The sequence below is a fragment of the Misgurnus anguillicaudatus genome, chromosome 8, assembly GCF_027580225.2.
Source record: "Misgurnus anguillicaudatus chromosome 8, ASM2758022v2, whole genome shotgun sequence".
Taxonomy (NCBI): domain Eukaryota; kingdom Metazoa; phylum Chordata; class Actinopteri; order Cypriniformes; family Cobitidae; genus Misgurnus; species Misgurnus anguillicaudatus.
The window spans coordinates 25699784-25726199 of NC_073344.2; the positions used below are offsets into that span (position 1 = coordinate 25699784).

A 26416-nucleotide genomic window follows, 5' to 3' on the forward strand; every position below is an offset into this window, starting at 1 on the left:
GCCTAATGAGTAAAGGTACATCACTTTAATACTATAGCACAAAATTCAGATAACAGAAAATTATGCAAATAATGCGGTATTACGTGTGCTTTACTTGCTAAGCTTGTTACCTGAGAGAGCTGGTAGTTTATTTCCTGAACACCGCCCAGGTGGTGTTGGTCGGCGAATCTGCTTCAGTTTGTCAATCTTCAAGTTCTCCAGCCTCTTTAAGGCCTGAACGGACATGCACATTCCCCCTGACCCAACACCACCACCGCCGGACTCGACCGCTACACTGTTCCCGTTTTCCTCTTGTGTTGTCAGGTCCTCAAGACTGCCTGCTGCATTCAGGTTCATTTCGACCCCACTATCGTTGTTGTTAGCGCTTCCTAGCGGGGAACGTTCACTACTGCAGGAAGATTGTCCACCTGGACTTGGCTGAGATTTCTAGAGGAAAATGTGTTACACTGGGTCAAAAGAGAGCAAGGAGCTCTGACTAACAAGCTTTACCAAGTAGATATCCACAACAAATATGTGGTGGTCTTACCAATGCAGACTCTGGAGCAAGTAATTTGCAATCTTCTCTGCCTCGCTCCTCTTTTTCTATGAGCAGTTCAGGACCTGCAGGGGTTATTCCAGAGCCTGGAGGACGTGGACCAGTGTCCCCACGGTGTTTTTTAGTGATGTGAGCCTCAGGTCCATGTACTGTTTTCACGTGCTTTCTTAAAGAGCTTGGGTCAGTGTAGCGCTTCGTACAGCCAGGAATCTTACAGACGTATGGTTTCTAAAGGCCAGAAAAAGAAGTGCATGGTTTGTATATTATTTAAAGTTTGAAAACCAAGCTAAATTTAGGCATTGTGAACTACTTGTTTTTACTATTTCTTGCTGACATCTTAAGCCTTGTGATGAATTAATTAATAAATTATTTAATTAACAGCAGGTTGCATTGAAGGTTTCTTAAAAAAAATTCAAAATTTTGATGAAAAAGCTGAGATAATTAGATTTTTTGTAAAGGTCTTTTGTTAGAGATCAGATTCAAAACGATCATCAAAACATGCACAGAGCAAAACATGCACTGTTTTTGGATCAGTGTATGCTTCAGTGTTTATAAGTTATGTAAGACCGCCACCTAGTGGGTAATAGTGGAAATATGGATTGGTGTAAAAACTTGTCATTGGCAAAAACTTGACATTACATTACTTAACGCATTTTGTAGTACATGCAAAAAGGATGAACAAGAACCAAGTAATGTGAAATATCTTTTCAAGATATAAATTGAGGAAAAAGTCCAGATAAAAAGATAAATATGTTAAAAAAATATTAGCCGCAGTCAGTTTTCGGTGCTTCGGCACCACAATCTCTCCGTTCTGTGTAAATGTTGCTTCATTGTGTTCAGTTTAAAAGAGCTTCAAGGCAAAGATTAACCTCAGGAATTGTAATACAAAAAGGAAAATGAAATGAAAAGCAGACTGACATGACTGTTTAAACTATGCTTTAAAAACATCATTGGGTAAAAAAGCCTCTTTTATGATACGACTCCGAGTGTATGTGTGTTGTTTATACCTCATTGGAGTGTGTTCTGTTCTGGTGTTTGGCACGGTCTGATGCGTTGGAGAAAGCCTTGTTACAGCCTTCGTGTTCACACACGTACGGTTTCTCTCCAGTATGTGAGCGCAGATGAGTCTTCAGGTTCTCCAGACGAGAGTACGCTTTATTACAGCCTTCAAACTAACACACAAACGCAAACATTCAGATTGACAAAAGCATCGAGATATGAAATATAACTGCTAGACGAACACTCACAGTGCACTTGTGAGGTTTCTCTCCAGTATGTCGACGCATATGGACGACCAGCATGTACTGAGCCTTGAACGGTCTCTGTTCTCGAGAGCAGTCCTGCCAGTGACACACAAACTCTTTCTTCTCCCCGTGTATGTGCTCATTATTAATATGCTGTTTAAAACAAGAGAATAAACAGAATTATCACTCATATTACTCCTAAAAATCTGCACTTGAATTTGCTTTAAATGAAAATCTCAGGTGTGCTCTCACTTACATGTACGAGTTGTTCCTGGGTATCAAACTCTTTACTACAGCTCTCCCAGTGGCAGTTGGTCTCATATATGGCCTCTGGTTCGGGTTTCTCCTCTTTATCGAGATCATCTCTGCCCTCTAGTAGACCCAGAAGAGGATCCTGCAGAACACAATACAATGTCTTGTACACAGTGTAGTTTTTGATCTCTGTTAATGAGATAAGGAATAATGTTTCTGTCGCTCTACTTCTTGAATAAACCGTTACCTTGTTGCACACTTGGGATAAAAGCTTTTGTTCAATGCAAGATTTAAAGCTATGTGCCTTTAAGCACTAAACTGCTCTTTATCTCCATCCTTTTGCCAATGCAGAAAAAGTTGCAACCGGTGGCTGAATAAATTATATGATAAAGTAGATCATCTGGGTACTTATAGTGCATCCTGTTCATTAGTGTGTTTTGTACAGGGTTGCAAAGGGGCGGAAAGTTTCTGGTAAATTTGGCCCCCTCAGTAAGCAGTGTACTGTGTGCATGTGACTGATGAATGTGCAGGGTAGAAATTCAACTGAAATGAAATCTTATTGTTTTATACAAAATTATGCAGCAAGATTTTTTTAACTACATTTTTGTTCCCTATTATAGGTAACTATGCAATTTTCTCAAATTCCCAGTTAATTCCCATATATTCACGTTAATTCCCATATATTCCTTTTAATTCTCATATATTCACGTTAATTCCCATATATTCCTTTTAATTCTCATATTTACGTTAATTCCCATATATTCCTTTTAATTCTCATATATTCACGTGAATTCTCATATATATTCACGTTAATTCCCATATATTCACATTAATTTTCATATATTCTCGTTAATTTCCATATATTCACATTCATTCTTGTATAGTCACGTTAATTCTCGTACATTCACGTTAATTCTCATATATTCACGTTAATTGTCGTAGATTCACGTTAATTCTCATATATTCATGTTAATTCTCGTATTTTCACGTTAATTCCCATATTTTCACGTTAAATCCCATATATTCACATTAATTCACATTAATTCACATATATTCACATTAATTCACATATTTTCACGTTAAATCCCATATATTCACATTAATTCACATATATTCACATTAATTCACATATATTCACATTAATTCCCATATTTTCACGTTAAATCCCATATATTCACATTAATTCACATATATTCACATTAATTCACATATATTCACATTAATTCACATATATTCACATTAATTCCCATATTTTCACGTTAAATCCCATATATTCACATTAATTCACATATATTCACATTAATTCACATATATTCACATTAATTCACATATATTCACATTAATTCACATATATTCACATTAATTCCCATATTTTCACGTTAAATCCCATATATTCACATTAATTCACATATAATCCCATATATTCACATTAATTCACATATATTCACATTAATTCACATATATTCACATTAATTCCCATATTTTCACGTTAAATCCCATATATTCACATTAATTCACATATATTCACATTAATTCCCAAATATTCACATTAATTCCCATATTTTCACGTTAAATCCCATATATTCACATTAATTCCCACGGAAAGTTTCCAGCCTTAAATATTTCCAGAATTTTGCAACCCTAGTTTTGTAAACACACAACTTGCACTATTAATACTACAAAATGTCATATAGTCCAAAATTACAATAACTTGAATGTAGTGGAAATAATTTTTTGCTTTGTGAATTAGTTGGTCAAACATAAAGGGTTAGGGTTCATTACCTGGGTTCCAGTTGATGATGGACTCGCCACATCTCCCTCTGAATGTTCCTCTAAATTCTTAATGTTAATGCTGTCCATCACACAACCCAGAACAGGTTCTGTTTTCATCTACAGAGAGAGAGAGAGAGAGAGAGAGAGAGAGAGAGAGAGAGAGAGAGAGAGATGTGTTTATTCGAGTGTCTATACAGAACGGTGTACTGAATGATGGCGTGCAATGAGAAGAGCCTCACATGTGTGTGTTTTGGGGTAACATGAAGTCTGGGGTTGTGGGGAGGCAGGCGAGGTGGAGGTCCGTGGCAGGATTGAGAAGAGTGAGCATGTGGACCGTAAATGTTCCCCTGATGTCTGGACTGGTAGTTCATTGAGCTGGAATAACCCAATGATGGACTGCAATTGTAAAAAAGGGAAGATAATGAAATCAAGAGTGTTCTGTTGACACCTGGAATTATCATTATCAATAGATGACGCAAGGGAGAGCACAATTGTAAATGAGCGTAGCTGTGCCTGGTTGTAGTATTAGATGCTGCAACAGGCGTACATTTTTTTTGCAAAGCCAGACGTAGTTAAGCCCAACTTAGTGCTTACACACAACTTTCTTTATGTCTAACTGGTGCAACCGAACCCAGCACAAGTGGTCAAACTGCTGTTATATGTGGATCTTAAATGTGTCTTATTTTAATGTCAAAGTGAATCATGACTGAGTGAATGGAAACATTCAACCACATTTAATCCATGTGTAAATGCAAATCAAACTGTTTTAAACTGTATTCCTGTATGATTAGTTAGTGAATTTACCTCATGGTACCCACAGAAAGATGTCCATATGAGCTGGCAGCATTTTGCCCACAGCGAGAGTTAACAAACGCTACCAGTGAGTTGGGAGATGTGCGTATAACCGTCTGCAGGTCCACGCTGGCATCAGACAGAGGAGAAATCGACAGTGCACGCTTCTTACTCAACTTTAACATGGAGCGAGGTGTAGCAAAACATGATGCTGTCAAAGAGAGAGAGAGAACACGAGAAAGAGAGAGAGCAAGAGAAGTTCTTCTGATAAATAAACTGGTGTAAATATTGTATTTGTTTTATGAGATCACACTCATAAGTCACGGCTGAAGGGTGTTGGTAATCAAAATGAGAAGCACTGGCGGCCGGTGTCTTCTTTTTTGAGGGCACACGATGTGAAGTTCGTCACAACATGTATGTAGCCCGTCATGTGTGTGGCTCGTCATTTCAAAATATGAGTTTGCTGCGTCATGTAAACTAACTAAAATATGCGTCTAATGCATATGCTTCGAAGGGGTTTATGATAAAAGTGACCCTCACATTTGCCAGACACTCGCTTAATCTTATGTGTGATCAGAGTTTAGTGTTAAGTGAGTGTCTTGCGAATGTTTTGTGAACGTGAACATCTCTTTTATCATAAACCCCCTCGACACGTGTGCAGCAGGCAAGTATTTTGACATGACCTATTATGACGCAACAAACACATATTTTGATTTTGCGCCCCTCGGAACAGAAGTCACCGGCCGCTACTGACGAGAAGTCCATGTAACTCCTTCAGTCGTGATTTATTCATGATATAGCACAGCCTCGAGTATTTTATTGCACGGCAAAAAATGACTTTCTTACTTAGTATTTTTGTCTTGTTTTCAGCACAAATATAAAAAAATTCTTAAATTAAGATGCATTTTCTTGATGAGCAAAATGACCTAAGAAAATAAGTCATTTGTGCTTAAAACAAGCAAAAATAATAATAATCTGCCAATAGGGTAAGAAAAAAAATCTTGAACTTTTTTCTTAAACAATTCAAGAAAAATTCAAGATACATTTTCTTATCCCATTGGCAGAATTTTTTGCTTGTTTTAAGCACAAATTCCCTTTGATATTTTTTGTCCAAAAACTAGACTTAATTTCTAATGTCATTTTGCTCATTAAGAAAATGCATCTTGATTTATGAACTAAAGGATTCATATGTTTAAATTGCAATGTGTGTTGTGTGATACACAGAAAATTGAGTACAGCAGTCATAGATGTGTTTTATCATTAATAAACCACAGCTATCGACCAATCAGAATCATGGATTAGAACTAACTGTTTTATAAACAACATACAGTCTACACACTGCAAAAAAATGATTTTCAAGAAAAAAGATTCTTAGTATTTTTGTCTTGTTTTCAGTAAAAAAAGTCGAATTTTTAGACCAAAAATATCAAATTAAAGTGATTTTGTGCATAAAACAAGCAAAAACATCTGCCAATGGGGTAAGCATTTTTTTCTTGAATTTTTCTTGAATTTAGTGTTTAAGAAAAATGTTCAAGATTATTTGCTTACCTCATTGGCAGATATTTTTGCTTGTTTTATGCACAAAATCACTTAAACTTGATATTTTTGGTCTAAAAACTAGACTTATTTTCTTGGGTCATTTTGCTCATCAAGAAAAAGTATCTTAATTTTAGATTTTTTTTATATTTTTACTGAAAACAATACTAAGAAAATGTTTCTTGAAAATCTTTTTTTGCAGTGCAGTTTGAGCTAAAAACAGATGTGATTGATAAACAGGCGGTTTGGCATCTCACCGTCTCCTGAGCTCATGTGTTCTAATCCTGTTTGACTGTGATGAGATGACATCATGTTCTGGTTACAGTAGGGGGCACCGCTGCCACCTAAAACACACAGACATAACAATAGTGTTCATAATTCCTTAAAGGGGTCATAATGTAAAATTATGACTTTTTCATGTTTAAGTGCTATTGAGTACCCAGTGCTTCTATCAACCTAGAAAATGTGAAAAAGTTCAACCCAGTAAAGTTTGAGTAAACCATTTTCTGCATGCAAGCACGTGAAAAAATAGTGCAGATTTCGTCTGTTTTGTGATGTAGGTAGCGAGTCTTTTTTTTTTTTTTTTTTTAAGAAAAAGTTGACAATTAAATAATCATCTTTGTCATTATATTTATTGAGACTCACCCTCTGGTGGTGGCATACTGCGGTGTCCCATCATGCTGTGGGGTGGAGGTGCATGAGGGGGCCGCATATAGGGGTCCATACAGGCTCCAGGGGTCATTGAGGGGTTGTACATCTCTCTGCTGTCTGGAGATTGACCACTGGGGAGCGCCACACATACAGATGACACCTCACTGTACTGAGATCTCACTGAAGGAGCCAGTCTGCACACACATAGCACATATGGCATATATATAAAATGCATTGAAGTGAACTTTACTTAAGATAACATAGGGTTAACAGCAGATGTCTTCAGTCTGATTTGAGAGAGCACTCAGTACATATAGCTTTAACATTTAGGGTTAGGGGTTTGTTCAAATCAAAATAAGACAATAAAGGCTATAGTGATGTTTGACCTATATGGCTGTGGCAGTAACCGCAATCCTATACCGCATAGATGTATATAAAAGGCAAAATAAATGGTCAAGAGAGTAATTTGTTTTTTAATAGTAGGCTATGTTTTGTTCAATCATACAGTGAATGTGTGAAAAGCCTTGAGCACACAAAGTGAAACTGAGATTAGACAGAATTAGCGTCGTCTGACTCTAAATGCAGTTTTAAAGTTTTAACTGATCAACACAAATACAAAGCACCATAATACAACTTATTGCTTAGCGACATTAAAACCGCTTTAAATAAAAACCATTAAAGGTTTTATCTTTGTGTATTTACAGATGAGTGAGCTGCAGCCAATGTAATAGCGGTGGCTTTATTGTTAATTGACTGAACGCTTGACTCTCACCTGTTCTGGGCATTTATATATACAAGTGTCATCAACAATCTGCATAAACATTATAAACATGATGATTACCTGACGACTGGACTGTTTTAGCACGTCCTCTACGTTATTATGGACAGCTTTAAGTTCACTCTGTGTGAGCTAAATGTTTTCATTCTGTACTTTTTTACGCATATATTTCTACATATTTTCGAGCGAGGAACACACAGAATATAATGTAAGTTGATATGGATTGCATTTAAGCTGGTTCTGAAATGATGATAAAATCTAAATGACTAAAACTGATCTTTCCAACTTAATTTAGCCTCAATAATAATTCATTTGTAGATACACGTTAATTTATCTAATATATTATTGAAAACGCCCTATAGTAATATGCATTGCCTCCTGTATTGCATTCGTTTTGTACATTTACATGTGCACAACACAAATAATAACTCATTTTAATTTTATTATGACACTGCTTGAGCTTAAATTTGCACTTAACAAACCATAATGATGTTCTTCAATTTATTTTTATTTCTTAAAAAATATCTTAACTGTAGTAGCTTGTGTTAATATCTGTCTCATAAGGTGAAAAACATGTAGCACCCTGCGTTCAGTGCACCTCGTTATTCTGGATTTAAACAATAATTTTATTTTATTAATTGTAATAAATAAAGGCGTTAAAACCGCATAATGCGCTAGTGAGCCACACAAAATCACAGCAAGGGAAATTTCTCCATCGTGATAGCCCTTCTTTGACTCACTTGGAGCACAATACAGCTTTCCTTGTAACACATGCTTATGGCCATTGTGAGGCGCCACATCTACCTTTAAAATACATCTGAGGAAAGACTTAAACACACAAGTGGGAATCCCCAACATTCTTCTTTCTCTCAGTTTCTCTCTCTCTCTCTCTCTCTCTCTGTGTCTGACTCTCTTTCTCTCTCTCTCTCTCAATCATGCATCATCGCTCATCTCTTCCATCATGTTTTGTGACGTTTTCTCGGCTCATTCGCTCTAAACATCATCTGTGAGTGTTTGTGTATTCTGAAGAAGTCTAATCTCCTCATACTAATCCAGTACGTCTCTCTGTTGTAACCCTGTTGTTTATTATTTATCAATTTAAAGGAACTTTATTGGCATGATTGTGTTGCCAAACCATTATACATAAAACAAGACTTACAATCACACAATAATAAAGGAACATAAAGGTGTTGTTTTCTCTTGTGCAGATTCCTTCTCTGTCTTACCTCAAACTCTCTTTCCCCGATATAGGATGAGAGAAATTATCGTTGGATTTTTATTTAAACTTTTGGTGCATTTAAAGATATAATTTTAAATTTTAAATAGAATTTTAAAGACAAACTTTCACTTTTCTCCTTTATGGAGAGTCTTATGTCCTGTTTACATTTGTGCATTTTAGTTTTTAAGCGTTCACAGTGTTTTACAGTGAAAACAATTCTCATCTATATCTGCGTTTCAGAAAAGATCTCCGTCTGTGGCAATAGTTGGTGACATTAAGTGCACTATTTAACATTAAACAGAATAAAAGCGATGCACTGTCACATTAAATGTTCTCATAAGTTAATGACACAGGGACTTAAACGCAGATCAACATTCATGACAAGAAATTTACTGGCAAGAGTTTGTTCAAATTTAAATAAATATTAAATATTAACTTGTCTTTGTCTTTACAGAATAAAAAAATAGAATAACAGCCTCATGCAAAGCATTCTGGGAACCAGAAATCATCATCAACCTTTTTCTGTTTTTTTGCTTCAGATTTTCTTTCCCAGAATGCTTTGCTTGAAGCTGTCATTTAAGTTTTACTCCTTAAAGACAAAGACCTGTTAATGTTTAATGTTCATTTAACTTTGAGCAAAATGTTGCCAGTAAATAACATGAATTTAAATCTACGGTAAATTACTGGCAACCAGCTGCAATTAACACTGTAATTTCTATGGAATGTTTTTTCAGTGTATGTGTGTAAATGCACGCACAGATTCCAGAAAATTATTGGCAGTGTGAATCAACCAAACATCAAATGATCCCGGACCAATCCCGGATGCGTTTTTCGTAATCTCTGTGTGAAAAGCGGTTATGTCACGAATAAAGACATGGGGCCAGATTTACTAAACAGGGCAAATTAAATCCTACATTTATTAAATTCAAAAACGTGCGGATGGTGTGTTAATATCTATGGGTTATTTACTTAAAAGACGCAAATTAAATAACACAGGTGCAACAGCTGATTTCCATAATGACCAATGCAATTTACTAAGAGCAGCGCAAATTAGTTCAGGGTCACAAATAATCAGAGCTGATAAGGTGCAGGTGATCTACTAACACCTGATGAGCTTGAGTTCAGCACCACAGACATCACAGCTAACAAAGCCAAAGTACACTGAAAAGAACCGGAGGACAAAAAGATGAAGGTTTACAAGAAGTTTTAAAACACCTGCTATTGTGGGACTCACTTCTCCTAGTAGTGAATTACTCGAAAACTAACTTGTAGTAAAAAGTACAACTAAAAGTAAGCTATAGCAGAAGTAATGAGTATTAAAATGAACCGTAAACAAACTCCTAGAAATAAAGATGATGATTGAAAATTTTATACTTTAGTTAAACCTGATGTTAAAAGCAAGGTTATTAACAGACTTCTAGTTTTTTTTAAATTAGTGCAGCTGTAATAAAGTGGATAAAATGTATTTCTTCCACCTTTACTTTCTTAATAAAGATCTCTCTCTCTCTCTCTTTCTCTTTCTCTCTCTCTGAGGTAACCCGAGTCTGGTGTGGTCAGTCATGCGGAGAGTTTCTGCTCTCTGACCAGTAATAAGCAGCTGTCATAGAGAAAGTGGGCGAGAGACAGAGAGAAACTGATTGAGAGAGTTAGAGAGAGAGGCTGACGCCGGCTCAACATGGGTGGCATTCAGCAGGAGGAGGGGGGAGAGGAGGAGCGAGCTGTGATTTTTACATCAGTGAGAGGAGAACTGCTAAACTTACAGCGTTTACTGTATCACAACCTTACTGTCGATGTGTCTTCATCATGACATCACTGTTAGTATGAATAAGGCATGTTTGGAAAGGAAAAGAGTGGAGTAGATTATGCTGAAGAGTGAAAACTTCAAGTAGCAAACTTTCTTTACAGATTTATTCCCTGAGCAACATTGTGTGACAGTGTTTACACGCTTCAGGAGGTGAATCACAGGCTTACAGTACACCAGAAACATTCTGAACATATCTGAACAGTCCAATATGACGCACATAACCATTAGGTCAGATTATCTGAAGCTTTTATAACAACATCTTGTTGCAGTAAATGCTGTGTGTTGTGTAAGTTATGTGTCTCTTACCCTTTGGTGGGTTGATTGGCAGTGTTGTCGTAGTGGTACAGCCCCTGATGTGGCTGCATATCCACTAACATTGAGACCGTCACACCCACGAACCCCTGTAAGAGAACACACAACACATTTCAGTACATAACAAATGTACACACATTGATTAACTTGTCATTCTGTGCACATTGTTAGCTCTTAATATTCTTTTGTATTCCCAGAAATCTTCACAGACCACACAATTAATTCAGCTTCTTTAAAGTGTTTGCCAAGAGCATGAATATCATTTAAAGTGCACATGGGTGTAGGTGTATATCCAGTAACGTGTGCTAATGAGTTTCAGGCGCTAAATTCAGATCTATTATGAAGTCACAGCTGCCTGGCCCAATAAATACCAGGAGGGAGGTCTCATACACACACACACAGACACACACAGACACACACAGACACACACATACTGAAGCACATATGGACACACACCTGTCAGAACCCACAGGAGAAAGATGGGACTCAGAACTTACATGTAAAGTTAAATTTCAAATATTAAAACACACACACATCTATTTCACATTATATGCTAAAACCGAATAGTTTTTAAAGAGCACCTATTACATTGCTAAAACAACATTGTTTTGTGTATTTGCTGTAATACAATGTGTTCACGTAGTTTATGGCTCAAAAAACACATTATTTTTCAAATATCGTACATTATTGTTGCCTCTCTGAACCGCATTGATTTTGTACAAAGCTCATCGATCTGAAAAACACAGTGTCCACTGATTGGCCAGCTACCCAAAATGTTGTGATTGGCTGTATTTGGAAGATTATCTGAATGCAATGCTGACAGGAGTTAATATCGTCTTTACTACCTTATCAATACGAGCTGAATCTGATCAAGAAAATGCAGATGACCAAGCTGATCAATCAACTTTACCAGCACGGCTTGAGCAGAACCTCAAAAAGATTGGTAAAGTAAGGATACTAAAACATTAAAACCATTTGTAATCGTAGAAACGACAAACAACAAGCACTACTCTGCATTGCACAAAACTTGTGTTTGAATCATGGTTTAGTCTGAAGTAAATCTTTAAATATGAAAACATAGACGACTTACAGGCTGTGAATCAGAAGTGGGCGGAGTTATGATAATGAATGTCGTGTCCACATCAACAGGCCAAGGAAGTAAACTGTCGCCTACAATCCCAGCCCAGTCACAAGAAAATACGTACCTATAGTCACATAGTTTTTAAAATTTTTTTCGTGATACTGTCACGAATTTCCACATTTTTCGTGATCGTATCACAGATTTCTGTTTATGTGTCATTGTCACGTATTGGTCCTATTTTCTTACCATTGTCGCTTTGGTTTAGGGTTAGATTTACATAAAAGGACATCCTTACCCAAACCCAACTCTAACCCCAACGCCAGGCGACAATGGTTTAAAATTTAGAAAATATGAAAAAATAAATCAGATTTTTTTTTATAAACCAATACTTCAAGAGACATCCTAACGCAAACGCCAAATCTAACCCTAAATCGAAGCAAAAATGGTTTGAAAATAGGAAAAAGCAGTTGAGTAACCAATACGTGACAATGAAACAAACAGAAATTTGTGATACGATCATGAAAAACCACGGAAATTCGTGACAGTATCACGAAAAAGAATAAAAACACTATGTGACTATATATACATTATATTGTGAGACTGGGTAGAAAATCTGTGTGTTTGTTGTAGTCCAATATAAGAGATTTAAGTTGGAGACGATAACTCGCATCATCGTTTACTTTGGGATTTGTACCTTTACATATCATTAACATGAATTAATACACACTTACAGTGAATCGGCTAATAGGGGCTCTTTAAGGGCTCAGATGTGTTTATAACAACACCTTACATGATATATTAAAGCATCAGTTCACCCCAGAATGAAAATTTCCATACCCGTAAGATCTTCGCTTTTCATCGTAACACAAATTAAGATTTTTTTGATGAATATAGACAGCAATGCAACTCACAACCTTCAAGTACCAAAAAAGCAGTCATTAAAACAGTCCATGTGACTGTATTCACAAAAGCATTGCATGCATGAGTTAAAAACCGACATTGTGCATCAGCCATAGACATATTTATATACATAGATGCCCCGTCAACAACTTGGAGTGATCAAATAAGGTCACATTTTAATGATGTCTTGTCTAGGTCTTAAAAATGGTGGGATGCTTTGTTGTGGGGACTCAAAAAGCTCTCGGATTTGATAAAAAATATTTTCATTTGTGTTCTGAAGATGAACAAAGGTCTTACGGGTGTAACACATAACGGTGAGGTATTAATTACTAAAAAATTCCATTCTTGGGTGAACAAACCCCTTAAGCTTTCAAATCGTCAATTTACAAAATATTTATTTGGCAAACCACCAAAATTCCCTTTGAAACAAACTTTTGTACAGCCCATGAGAGTTTTGCTCTCATTTTCTGGAACTGTTAATCTATTATACAGAAAGTCTAATTCAATTGGTATTTGCTTTCTGATTAAAAGAAAGATTTCTGTCTGTCTGTCTGTGTGTGATGGTCTTGCAGACAGACGGCTCATAAACAGGGCAAAACGCTCTCTTACACCCTCATCTGCAACAACTTTCTCTCTTTTCCCTCCCTCTTGGCTCAGTGCTTTTCTCGCTCCGTCTCTTTTCCCAACCCCCATTCCTTTTGCCGATCCCTCCCTTCCAGCCGCTCGAGGTGGGTGTTCTGGCTGTTATGACTTGGAGCGGATAATGGCAGCCCTAATGTAGCCAGCCGCTCCTGATGTGGCCCAAAAGAGAGAAGAGAATGGGCCGGGCTTGGGCTCGAGCCAAACGCCACTCTTTTTTTCTCCCTCTCTCCCCACTGCTGCAGTGCTGTTGGGTTTTTTCAAAAGTAAACTTTGTTTTCCAATTTTGGCGTTGTTTTTATAACCCAACTCATCCCCCTAACCACCCTAACAAAATTCCTCAGACTCGGTCATTCCCAACTCCAAACGTGATGATGACTCGTTTCATTGGCTAACCATAAGTCGGATAACTCGCTCTTAACCTTAACAGCTCAGCGGTACGTACACGAGCGCATTCAGCAGGTCAAACTGTTAACTTCTCTGTCAGCAGTCAGATTTCTGCTGCTTTGAGAAACTTCTGAGGTTTTGTTGACAGATGCTACACTGTACATTCAGCATTATACACCTGTTACCTAAACACAGAGACGTCCCGCCTAAGAATATAAAGCTAGAAGTCTACAGATGTGAAGTTCAGAGTTTATTGGCTGCTGTCGTGATGGTAACTACAAACATGGAAACATCGCTGGAAAAGGGCGTCTTCTTTTTCCCTACATCTGTTCCCAGTTTCTCTTTCCTTACCTTTACCTCTCTCTCCCTCTCTTTCCCTCTCTCTCTCTCCAGAATGACCGCCCATCCTGTGCCGTCCATACCTGTGGTTTCTTGTAATCCCCTCCACCCCAAAACCTCACACCTCCATCGGCTCTCAACTCATTCCCATTTCTAAAGCCTGTGTCCATAATTTATACACTATATTACACATTCACAGCCACACTCTCTCTCTCTCTCTCTCTCTCTCTCTCTCTCTCTCTGGTAAAATCTTTAAACATTTACTGTATCAGATATTAATGTGCAAATGTCAGACTTCTCTTTGAACTCTATACTGTATGAGGATTATAGGAGTATGGTGAGGAAACTGCTCCACCAAAACACTCACAGCTGGGAAACAGCTGCCACACACACACACACACACACACACACACACACATACATACATGCACACACAAGAACGCACGCATGCACAGACACACACACACACATATACACATATGCAGAGACACACACACACATGCAGAGACACACACACATACACACGCATGCACAGACAGACACACACATGCCGACTCTTCCTCTATGACCACAGTCTCACATCATCCACACTGACTCAGAATAGCCTCGCTGAAGCCTCATAATAACCTCTGGACTCACTGTGACCACAAGGATTATGTGTAAAATAGACAAAATAACCAGAATAATCACGGGTGGCCCAGTAGACGTCTGTGTGTGTGTGTGTGTGCTGAGATTTTTAAATTCTGCTTTACATTTACTGCCACTGGAAACATACCGGTACATACACAGTAGTAAAAGAAAAGATTCTTATGAAAAGTACCATGGTATTACTAATTAATTACTAGTTAGTAATGACATCTTTAATCAAGTAATTAGATTACTGTACAATTTACTCTCTCCAAAAAGTATTCAATTACTTGTTCCTTTCTAAATCATATTTAGATACAAAGATAGGTTTGAATAAATCATATTAAAGTACATCAGTTCTCCTGCTCACAATTATTAAATCCAATTCTTGCTATTAACTAACTATTAACTACTTTTGCCTTAATTTACTCCTAATTACTGCTTATTAATACTTAGTTAAGTAGTTGTTAAGTATTGGTAGGATTAAGGATGTAGAGTAAGGTTTTGCAGAATAAAACATTAATATGTGCTTCATAAGTATTAATAAACAAGCAAATATCTCAGTAATATTAATGCTAATAACCAACCAGTTAATAGCGAGAATAAAACTACACTACAGTGTTACCATTACTCTTATTAACTCACCAAAGTATTTAAAGTGAGAAGGTTAAATAAAAAACATGCATTTTAACCGTAGACTTTAAATGTTGATGTTAAATCCACTACTGTATTATATATTATTGATCTACAGTCCATACACAGCATTTACTTCAATTACATCAGAAGTTACTGTCATTAAATTACTGAGGAAACCACAACCTTTAGATTTTCAAACTAGTCCGATAGTGAGACTGCACACAGAGCATCCTAACACACACTCACACACAGATACACAAACACGCACACTCACGCATGAATGCACATACACACAGGCAGGCTGTGATCATGTTTCTGTCTGTTGTAAAAGTGAATAAAGTTTAAATCCACATTTTTAAAGCTACAGTGAGTCATTTTCACTGTTCAACATGACAGCAGGATTGGATTTTCTCATCAGTAAGATGAAACCCACACCTACAATGTGCACAGCATGTGTGGGAAAAATCAAACTAGTCCATATATACATACAGTTATCCCAAAACTATTTACTGTAGGTCACGTTTAAAAATGTATGAATGTCATTGCCTTACATACATTTATATAGAAAGAAAATAGAAATATACAAATTGTATTTATTTAAAATAAAGTTATTACAAACACAGCATATGATGAAACATTTAGTACATTTAGTAAAATAAAATTCATAGATTTTAAATGATAACACAAAGGTTATAGCATCAAATATGAAGACTTGAAGTATCATGACACTTTACAGTGATAGACCGATATATTGGAGTGGTTTATATATTGTCCAATTTTTATTCATTATTCAAAAAATCATTATAATCATCTTTCTGTTCCTTAAATTTGTTGCTTCAAATTTAAAATACAGACAGATGGTAAAATAATCGTTTTTTCCCCATTTTTTTAACATGACGTTACTCCAGCATGCAGTAAAGTGTCATTCAAACAGTATCATGTCAGATCAGTGCAGTACGCTTTGTAAATATTTTTTGAAGGATTAAAAAAATATTCTCGACTGAACAAAGAAAAACATAAACATCTTGGGTGACATGGGGAGGCGGGGTTAATGATCAGTATTTTTTCATGAAGTGGAGTAAAAAACCCATAAATTGACCCCTAACTTAGTGTCTGATTTGTACAGTAATGTGCTGAACTTCACCTATGTTTACCTGTGTGAACTTAATACATCCACAAAAAAATTCACACGACACCAGATGAGTCATTGAAAAGTGAAGTTAGCCGTGGGAAAAGATCAGAAAGCTATCTAACGCAAAGACATTTAGACAATTTAAAGAGTTAAAATAGACTAGTCAAGATTTGAAGTGGATCAAAAAAGTTGTCTTAAGACAAGAACTGGTATTGTTTCAAATAAAAGATAACTTTTCTGAAAGGTTTTGATTCACTTTAAATGTAGTTTTAGTGTTCACTGCAGATGAGCTCAGCACACAGTGTGTGGCCCATCTGGATCAGAACTAACTCATGTCTATGACTTTATCCCACTGCAATCAATGTTTATATGCACGTCTAAATCATTACTATGGATGTCGCCGTTGTGGACCTGCGTAGTGTTAATGTGTAACGGTGCTGCTGAAACTCTGAGCCGGGCCAGCCAATCAGAGCCCACGAATCTGCCCGAGTTATTCTTTATCTCCAGCTTTCTCTTCTGATTTGTTGATGTTTTGACACAACACATTCACACAGATTCCTTTAGGTAAACGAATGATGGTCAACAATCATTTATTCAGTACACTTTACCTCCTGCCTTCAGTTTGTGAAAAAGCTTTTTGTTTCCTCACTATATGAATCCCAGGAACTCTAAATTCATCCACTCCACCATCACACGACACAAGAGAGAGAGAGAGAGAGAGAGAGAGAGAGAGATCCACAACAGCTCTGTCATCAAGAGCCATTTACATCACTAAAACACTAACAAATGAAGCCGTCATCTCACTGAGAGAAAGAGAGAGAGAGAGAGATGAGAAGTAAATGAGTTTAAGTTGCTCTCAGGTTTAGAGAGCAGTATCGCGGTATTTCTCTCTCTCTGTGTGTGTGTGTGTGGCCTGTATGTGAGCCAAATAGAGCTCAGAATCACTCGACGTCAAGCGATTCACTGATCATATTACAAATACACACACACAGACAGACTGCCAGAGAAACCTCAACAACCGATGCTTGATAACAGCTTAACTCATTCAGAAAGACCCTTTTAAACTGAGTAAAGCCGCTACGCCAATAAAACAAACATCATTACTGGACAGCAACAGTGATTTGCAACATTTTTAAATATAGCTGGGTTTCCATCACACTGATTTTATGCACATTTTGAAGTATCACATAAGAAACGAGTGATGGAAACGCCACATTTCGAATAAAAATCTGTTAAATCGCAAAAAAGTTTTTACGCTTTTCTGATTCACATTGTTTGTTTTTCTTTTTTTTTAAATTGTTTCACGTTTGGATGGAAACCCAGCTTATGACACTCACTTAATGTTACTGTATTTAACACATTATGCTTTTGAATCTTCCGAGCAGAAAGACAGAAAGGAATGGAGAGAAATCCAGAGTGAAGAAAACTTCCAGCACACAAGATGGAAAATATCTAGGATCAGGAAGTTGGTTTCAGCTTGTGCGTGTTTGAGAGAATTTGACTGTGTGTGGCATTCAGACGCCCTCGAGGAGCTCCTTATGAATCAAAGACAGAAGGATGAGAGATTGTGTTGTGTTTAATCTAGAGAAGCATCATTACAGTCTTGATGGCTAAAGCGTAAGATGGCCAGAGGGAACACTGAGGGTTCACTCAGTAATGGATAAGGAGAAACCAGGATAAAGTTGCACTACATTTCTACATTTTCTGTAAGAAGTTTGAGTGCTGGTTACTAATGCAAATCATTACCAGAGCGGCAGGTCTGAAGTGTTTCGAGTGCTGCTTCTGGTTGCTGGGGCGATTCTGGGTTGTTGCTGAACCCCAAAAACGACCCCCAAATCTCTGTGATATTCTGCTCTGTGGATATGACTCGGGTTTCTCATTTGCTATACGATATATCCCACCAAACATAACATAAAAACTAGAGATGCACTTTTCTGTAGGTGTGACCTGCCGATATCGATTTTGATTTCTTTCTAAGAACTATAATTGACAGCATATAAAGCTACAAACAAAAATCCACTTTTCTTTAAATAAAAACTTTATTTTCATCATAAAATAAATTATTAAGCATTAAATTACATGATCTTCTTTCATTTGAAAAGATCTTAAAATAAAGTGCTCTCAGAATGTCAGGCTCACTGACATTATGTTAGATGTCCAAATATCGTTTGGACAACTGTGGTTAAAAGCATAGTTCCTAGTTAGTATGACATGTAGACTTATGCTGCATATACACCAAATGTGAAGCATTGTGTTCCACGGTCTAGATTACTTGCAGGATTTAACTTTGTGTCATGTGAATTTTTTGTGTGAGTTAAAGACGTGTTTGAGGCAAATAGATGTAGAAGGAAACTTGGAAATGAATTAAATATATTGAAATTAAACAACAGAGAACTAAAACACATCATTGGATGCAATGTACGTTATTTACAGCAATAATCTGACATTAAATCTATACTATATTGTTGAACATCATTTAAACAACGGACGTGCGACAAAGGTACTATAGACTCAATATAGGCACGGGCGGTGCAAAAAACAAATTTCTTACTTAATATTTTTGTCTTGTTTTCAGTAAAAATATCTAAAAATTCTTAAATGCATAAGATATATTGTCTTAATGAGCAAAATGACCTAAGAGCAAAACGAGCAAAAATCTGGCTTTCTTAAACACTTAATTCAAGAAAAATTAGCTTACCCCATTGCTTGTTTAAAGCACAAATTCACTTAAACGTCTAAACACTAGACTAATTTTCTTAGTTAATTTTGCTCATCAAGAAAATGCATCTTGATTTAAGATTTTTTAGATATTTGTACTGAAAACAAGACAAAAATACTAAGTAAGAAAGTCATTTTTGCAGTGCAGTCTTGTAAAACGGATCACGTTTCCGGTACAAAATTAAATGAATGGTGCTGTTGATCAACTGGTCTGGAGATGCTTCCACTGCGAGTGTGCGTTTGGCTGTGACGTTATTGCTGGCGAAACTGGCAACAAAAGGACGGCTCGGAATCTGAATGTCATGAGACTGACCGGCCGGCCAATCATGCGCAAAATCGCCCAATTCCGGTCTCTGGCCAAATCTCTAAAAAAAACCATGTGTGATCATTACATCTCTTCTAAACAAGTTGAGTCAATCTTGACTATTCAATATTGCTATTTCAGTAAAACATTTTCAGATTAATATGATCAAAATCTAAAAATAAAATCACAGGTGTTTAATTCCGCAGATTAATTACACAGAAGATGGCACATGCACCGGATCTTCCCAATAAATCAGAATTAAAGAGGGTCAGGGCATAAAAACAGATCACTGGCACCTGATCTGAATCTCTCTCTCTCTCGGTCATCAGCTATTTCCTCATTCATTATAACACAAAGCGTGAGCCTCCATCTCTCCAGCATACCCTCATGTTCTCTCTTTGTCAAAGTCTCTGGATCTAACAGAAACACAGACTCAAGAACAGTGGAGTGGTGAGGAGGTTAAACTCTCTCCTACCTGAGGAGGGCCAAACATTTATAGTTAAGAGCAGAGAGAGAGGCGGGCGAGAGAGAGAAACCTCTCATGTCTGTGAGAGTCGGCCGGCTGTAGGGCTCTTGGGAAGTTTGTCTTGTAATTGAGTAAATTGTTGACCTCCTGTTCAAACTGCCCAAGACACTCGGAAGGGAAAAGCCCTCCGAATAATAAATGCCCCCCCCCCCTCTCTCTTCATCCCAGTATCCCGGGCTCGGGTCGCCCCTCCTCTCCTCTGCGATTGTGCCGCCAGTCAAAGGCTGTGATTTAGGGCTAGCGAACAACCTTTTCACTTTCTCTCTTCTGCTCGTGCATTCTCTCTTTTTCATGACATCTTTTGTTGGCAGCGTGAGATGAATTCTAATCATCGACCCCTCCTGCCCCAGCTTACTGCCCTCCCCCAGTCACCGTCACTTCACTTTTTATCTTACACTGTATCTCTCATCATATCTGTTCATTCATATTACTTTGGCATGCAAATGCATGCAGAAGAAAGTCAGACAGTAAGTATTCCTCTGTTTCTGTCAACTATAGCATTTGCGTTTTAAAACGTTTTTAAAAGGCATTTTAAAATGAAAACAATCCTTGTCTACACTGGCATTTCAGAAACGATTTTCGTTGACACTTTACACGACCATATTCACATAAAACATGACCATCATGCACAGTGGGCATGCACATACTAGGTTAATGTTGATGTTATTAACCAAACAGAAAGTAATTGCAACAAACGCGCTCGGCTAAAGTATTAAAAATGTATATGTCATTGATTTTGTAAATAAACACACTGCAATCAAATGTGCTGCTACATCTTACTCTGAATGTGCATGCAAATTACATTTCTAGGCACTGAAGGCTGTTTTTTGAGATATACTTGATAATATCATTTTGCAAACGATAATGCAGCATGTTTTAGCATTTTCTCAAGGCTGCAGAAGTATATTGCAGTGGTTTGTGTTTGTTAAGCATCAATGAGATGCACAGTGTTCTTTTTAATGTTCTTATTTATTTATATTCACAAAACTTATCAACAAAACATCTATTAAAATTAAGAAACAAATTATATGAAATGAAATTTGTTTTAAAGAAGCAAACAAAACTAATTAAGTGGTTGAAAATGACTCCATTTCTACTATAAATGACGTTTAAAGTTAATTAAACTGAAACAAAACATAAACAACATTACAAAAATATTCAGAAAATAAACAAATATAAAACAGACATTTTCTCCATTAAAATCCATGTTTAAAACAATCTGATATAGCATTTATAATATTTGGTTGCACTATGTTTACTATTTTGGACAAAAGCTCTACGTTCATCAAATTAAAATAGCGTCTGCAGCGTTTACGAACGATTCCGTTTATGAAGGTTGAAAACATTGGAGTAGTCTGGATGAAAGGTGTAAACGTAACAAACGTAATGCATTTTAAAACGTATACACATTAACGTAAACGTTGTCTTAGTTAACTGACCTAACAAACCTCAAATCAGTGCAGGTGTGTGACGAGAAGTTAACATGAGATTGTATTCCACATTGATATATTAATGAAAGATGGCGCTTGTGTCTGTGTGTAAATGTATTTATTTCAAGCTGTGTCCATTTCAATGATCATTTCTGTGTGCAGCCATTTTACATGCATGCTATCTGGTAAAGTTTTGAGTTTAGTTGAAGTTTATCTGGGTTTGAGCTGCTTTACTTTAAACTTTGAGCTTCATGACGGCTCGGCGGAGAAGAAAAAGATGCTTACAATAATCTTCTGCTTGTGTTTGCGCTGGAGCTTTAGATTTCTGTCCTATTGTGAGGTCTCTTTCAGAGATCAGGCCTGTAAACAGATCTCACATTCAATCTCATTCCAATGCGGATGGCAGCATTTGTATGTAAACATGACATTTTACTCTTTGTCAGATATATTGTGATATTTTTCACACTACCAATTTTGCATGAAGGGGATCTCAAATAGGCCAAATCTAATCTGAATCATCTTATTAATTCTGTATTTCTGTTGTTTTCTAAACAGCAGTGTCTTAAAAGGTTTTACCACACATCAAGAATAACTTTTTATGTGACAAAACTGTTGTGGAATCAGTCATAATATCCACATTTAGATGCTGCAGGTCAAGACCAGAAGCATTTCAAGCAGATATAAATAAGAGATTGGAGAGTCATCTCGTAATGGCTATGCTGTTTCTTTAATTCTCTCCTGAAGTGTTTGTTGGGAAATCCTGAGTAAATCAAGTGTTTGCTCACGCTTTGTCAGCTGCACATTTTATGGACTTCCACTGTTGACAATCGCTTCACTTCTGTTGGCTGTGCACAAGCAGGATAACACTGTGTAAATATGCTCGCGTACACTCGCTACACAACCTCTCTAACACACACAAGCACGTGTCAATGTCCCAAATGACTGCAATACGACAGCGAACGTTAAGTGACTATGAACATATTTGACTCATGACTAATACTGTTGTTACAGTATTTACTAATGAAGACAAAATGATTTTAAAGAAAGCGCACAAAATACACAAATGAGTAATGACAGTAAAAGGTGATTTTTAGTGCCGCCGTAGGCTATGTGTGGCCTGATGTGCACCTCTCCAAAAATGTGACAATGTGTCCATTATACTTGAAGCACAAGCGCTGCGAATGGTTCGCGATGCATTTTCTTATACACATTTCCGCTTGCAATGGTAAAAACAAAGATGGGCAAAGTTAAGGAGTGATATTTAACTCAAGCTGCAAAAAAAGTGGCTGCTGATGCTTCAACAACGTACACAACAAACTGCTGCTTGTTTTTTCTTGATACTGTGTATACACCATGACATGGCCGGTGTGGACATTCCCTACTAGCGATTCGCATGTGCAAGTGCACATCAACGCAAACAAAAACAACGCATATCCTACAGCGTCAAGGTTACACCGTAGATCCTATACGCAGAAGTATAATGGACCGTTAACAAGCACTACCCAGTCTCACGAGGTTTTGTGATATAGTCACGTAATTTTTTTATCCTTTTTTGTGATATTATCACGAATTTCCAATTTTTTTTGTGATTGTATAACGAATTCCTGTTTTCGTGGGATTATCATGTATTGGTTACTCAACTGCTTTTTCATATTTTTAAACCATTGTCGCTTCGGTTTAGGGTTATATTTTTTATGTTTGCGTTAGTATGTCACTTTATATATTGGTTTATACTATTTTTTCTGATTTATTGTTTTATATGTCGCCTGGCGTTAGGGTTAGAGTTGGGTTTGGGTAGGGATGTCATTTTATGTAAATCTGACCCTACACCAAAGCGACAATGGTAAGAAAATAGGACAAAACAGTTGAATAACCAGTACGTGATAATCACACGAAAACAGGAATTTGTTATACGATCCCGAAAAAACGTGAAAATTCGTGATAATATCACGAAAAAAGAATAAAAAATTACGTGACTATATAACGAAATTTCATGAGACTGGGCTGAACAGCTTTGTACACAAAACTTATTCTTGGCTCCTTAGGAAAAATGTTGAATGCTCTCACATTTGTAAGTGACTTTAAATAAAAGAAATAAACTATAAATGGACATGAATTAATCTGCTCATATGTGACCATTCTGAAATTACTGTAAACCAAAAAACTTGCCTACTTGGCCATACTTTAGCACATCAACATCCACTGAAATCCCTGACGAGACTTTATTAGCAAAACAATTTCTGTCTTTCAAAATATTTCATGTTTTAAATATAAATTACGTTGAGTTTTCATACATTGCAGCGGTGAATTTGACCTTAAAGGTCTGGGTAGACTTCAATTTTTAAGCATAAGGGTACGCAAGGTCAGCATACATTGTGCATGACACAAATTTCATCATCAAAATAGTATGCACATATTATAGGAGCACTGGCATACTTTTCTATACTTTTTGTAGTATATAGGTCAGGAGTGGTATTGCAATTTGTCACAATGCACATATAAGTCAAATAAAGTGTACTTTGCAAGGCATACGTTCACCTTTCACAGCTAAACAACAACAAAGTATACTTGGGCCTTTATGTAGTAGCCTACTATATATAGGTGTAGGTGGGTTAAGGCGGTCCAGGTAAGCATGCGCCTGATGGGTGTTGTGATGGGCGGGTTCAGAGCGGCAGGTCATTAGTACGTCTTTGACCCCGACCGCAGGTCTGAGCCCAACCACATTCAGATTAATGCAGGAGATCATGCGTCTCAGCAGGACCTTCAGCACGCTAACAATAGACCTCCTCCAGAGGCAAACACTTAATACCAGTGTTCCCATTTCACACATCATTTCAAAGCCTTATCCACCCCCCAATCATCCTCTGTCTATCCTCAAGCCTGTCTATCTGTCTGTCTGTCTGCAAAACCTTGTCTTTGTGTATTGAGTACCAAACAGACGTAACACAGCCGCTGTAATAGCTTCCTCCTCACACCAGGAGTGTGCATGTGTGTGTATGGTCAGTGTTAAATGAGTCATTAACATGTGAAGGTAAAACAGAAGGCCTTGTTAATGTGACAGTGTGCGAACATTCACATACACTCTTACACAGGTTTCTGTGATTTTTCAACTCTTCCTTTAACTAGACATCTGCTATGTGAGAGAAAAAAACTCAAGATGATATAGAAATATAGCCATATTTCTGTCCAACCTCATTTCAGCAGGAGAACAGAATACAGGTCAACCGCGTGTGCTCAGCAGTCACTTTGATGGTCCAGATGTGATGGTCTGAACCCTCATTCACACAGCACTTTAGTCCCAGAATATTTTTGTAAAATTGTCAGAGAGGCTTCTGTGTGAACACAAACACGTCCCGTAAATGTTCTGGGATCGCTCTGTAAAAAGGACCTACAGGAGTACGTAACATTCACAGAAAGCATTCTGTGTGAACAAGAAGCAGAAACGATGCTATATGGGTGCTACGTAGTAAAAACGAAATTTAAATACAGGAATTAAATACATCACGTGCATCATGATCTCACAAAGTTCCGTGGGATAGTCATAACCCAGACACAAGTGCCCTTTTCACACCGAGATTACGGAAAATGCACGGAAAATACGTTCTGGATTTGTCCAGGATCGTTTGATATTTGGTTCATTGACACTGACAATGATTTTCCAGAATCTGTGCATGTATTCACACACATACAGTAAAGACCTGTAAAGACACGTGACCAACCTGACCTCACGAATTTTCGTGGGATAATCACGGAATTTTTTGTTAATTTTTCCAAGGCATTCTCACAGATCTCCGCATTTTTCGTGACTTTCTTTTCCGTGGCATTTTTACGGATTGGTTACTCAACTGTTTTGTCCTATTTTCAAACCATTGTTGCTTTGGTTTAGGGTTAGATTTGGTGTTTGCATTAGTATGTCACTTTAAGTATTGGTTTATACTATTTTTTCTGGTTTATTCTTTAATATTTTCTAAACTTTAAACAATTGTCGCCTGGCGTTGGGGTTAGAGTTGGGTTTGGGTAAGGATTTTATTTTATGTAAATCTAACCCTAAACCGAAGCGACAATGGTAAGAAAATAGGACAAAACAGTTGAGTAACCAATCCGTGAGAATGCCACGGAAAAGAAAGTCTGTGGCAGGGCCACGGAAAAATGCGGAGATCTGTGAGAATGCCACAGAAAAATTACCAAAAATTCTGTGACTATGCCACGAAAATTCGTGAGATCAGGTTGGTCACGTGTCTTTACAGGATCTTTACTGTATGTGTGTGAATGCATGCACAGATTCTGGAAAATCATTGGCAGTGTGAATGAACCAAATATCAAACGATCCCGGACAAATCCCGATCTTATTTTCCGTGTATTTTCCGTAATCTCTGTGTGAAAAGGGCGCTTGAGTCCTGAACGGTGACACGCAGAATTAACTCAACAGATGTGGAGGAACTACAAACAAGATCGAACCCAGAGTAAATGAAACGTTCATTATGAAACCTTCTCAACAGCACCTTAATTAGTTTACAAACAAAAATGTACAACTTATTTGTGTTAAAGCACTTTTTTAAGGCAAGAATTGTTCTTTACACTAACTTTACATTGTTGTGCATTTGAAATAATAAATGTGTTTTTAAAGAGATCTGCTGTCGTCTCATTTGTGTCTTTACAAGATCATGACAGCACTTCATGTAATACAGCATATATTACACAGACATTCATCATGAACACTTTCTGTCACATGAGTCTCATGTATGACGTGTTTGATGTTTTTTTTGTCTGTTACTTTTGATTTAAACAATTTAAATAACAC

The 26416-nt window shown here is 37.0% G+C and overlaps 1 protein-coding gene across 1 annotated transcript in view; it reads right to left on the reverse strand.

The window, feature by feature from the left end:
- gli1 (GLI family zinc finger 1) overlaps positions 1-26416 on the reverse strand; it is a 49116-nt gene that overhangs the window by 5265 nt on the left and 17435 nt on the right. The window contains exons 2-12 of the mRNA XM_055213462.2: positions 10891-10985; positions 6778-6977; positions 6390-6476; positions 4609-4807; positions 4044-4200; positions 3814-3921; positions 2036-2173; positions 1783-1932; positions 1543-1707; positions 527-763; positions 111-426 (exon numbers count right to left, since the gene is read on the reverse strand). Coding sequence (XP_055069437.2) covers positions 111-426; positions 527-763; positions 1543-1707; positions 1783-1932; positions 2036-2173; positions 3814-3921; positions 4044-4200; positions 4609-4807; positions 6390-6476; positions 6778-6977; positions 10891-10961 — 1828 coding nt within the window. The 5' untranslated portion in view covers positions 10962-10985. The remainder of the gene's footprint in view (positions 1-110; positions 427-526; positions 764-1542; positions 1708-1782; positions 1933-2035; positions 2174-3813; positions 3922-4043; positions 4201-4608; positions 4808-6389; positions 6477-6777; positions 6978-10890; positions 10986-26416) is intronic.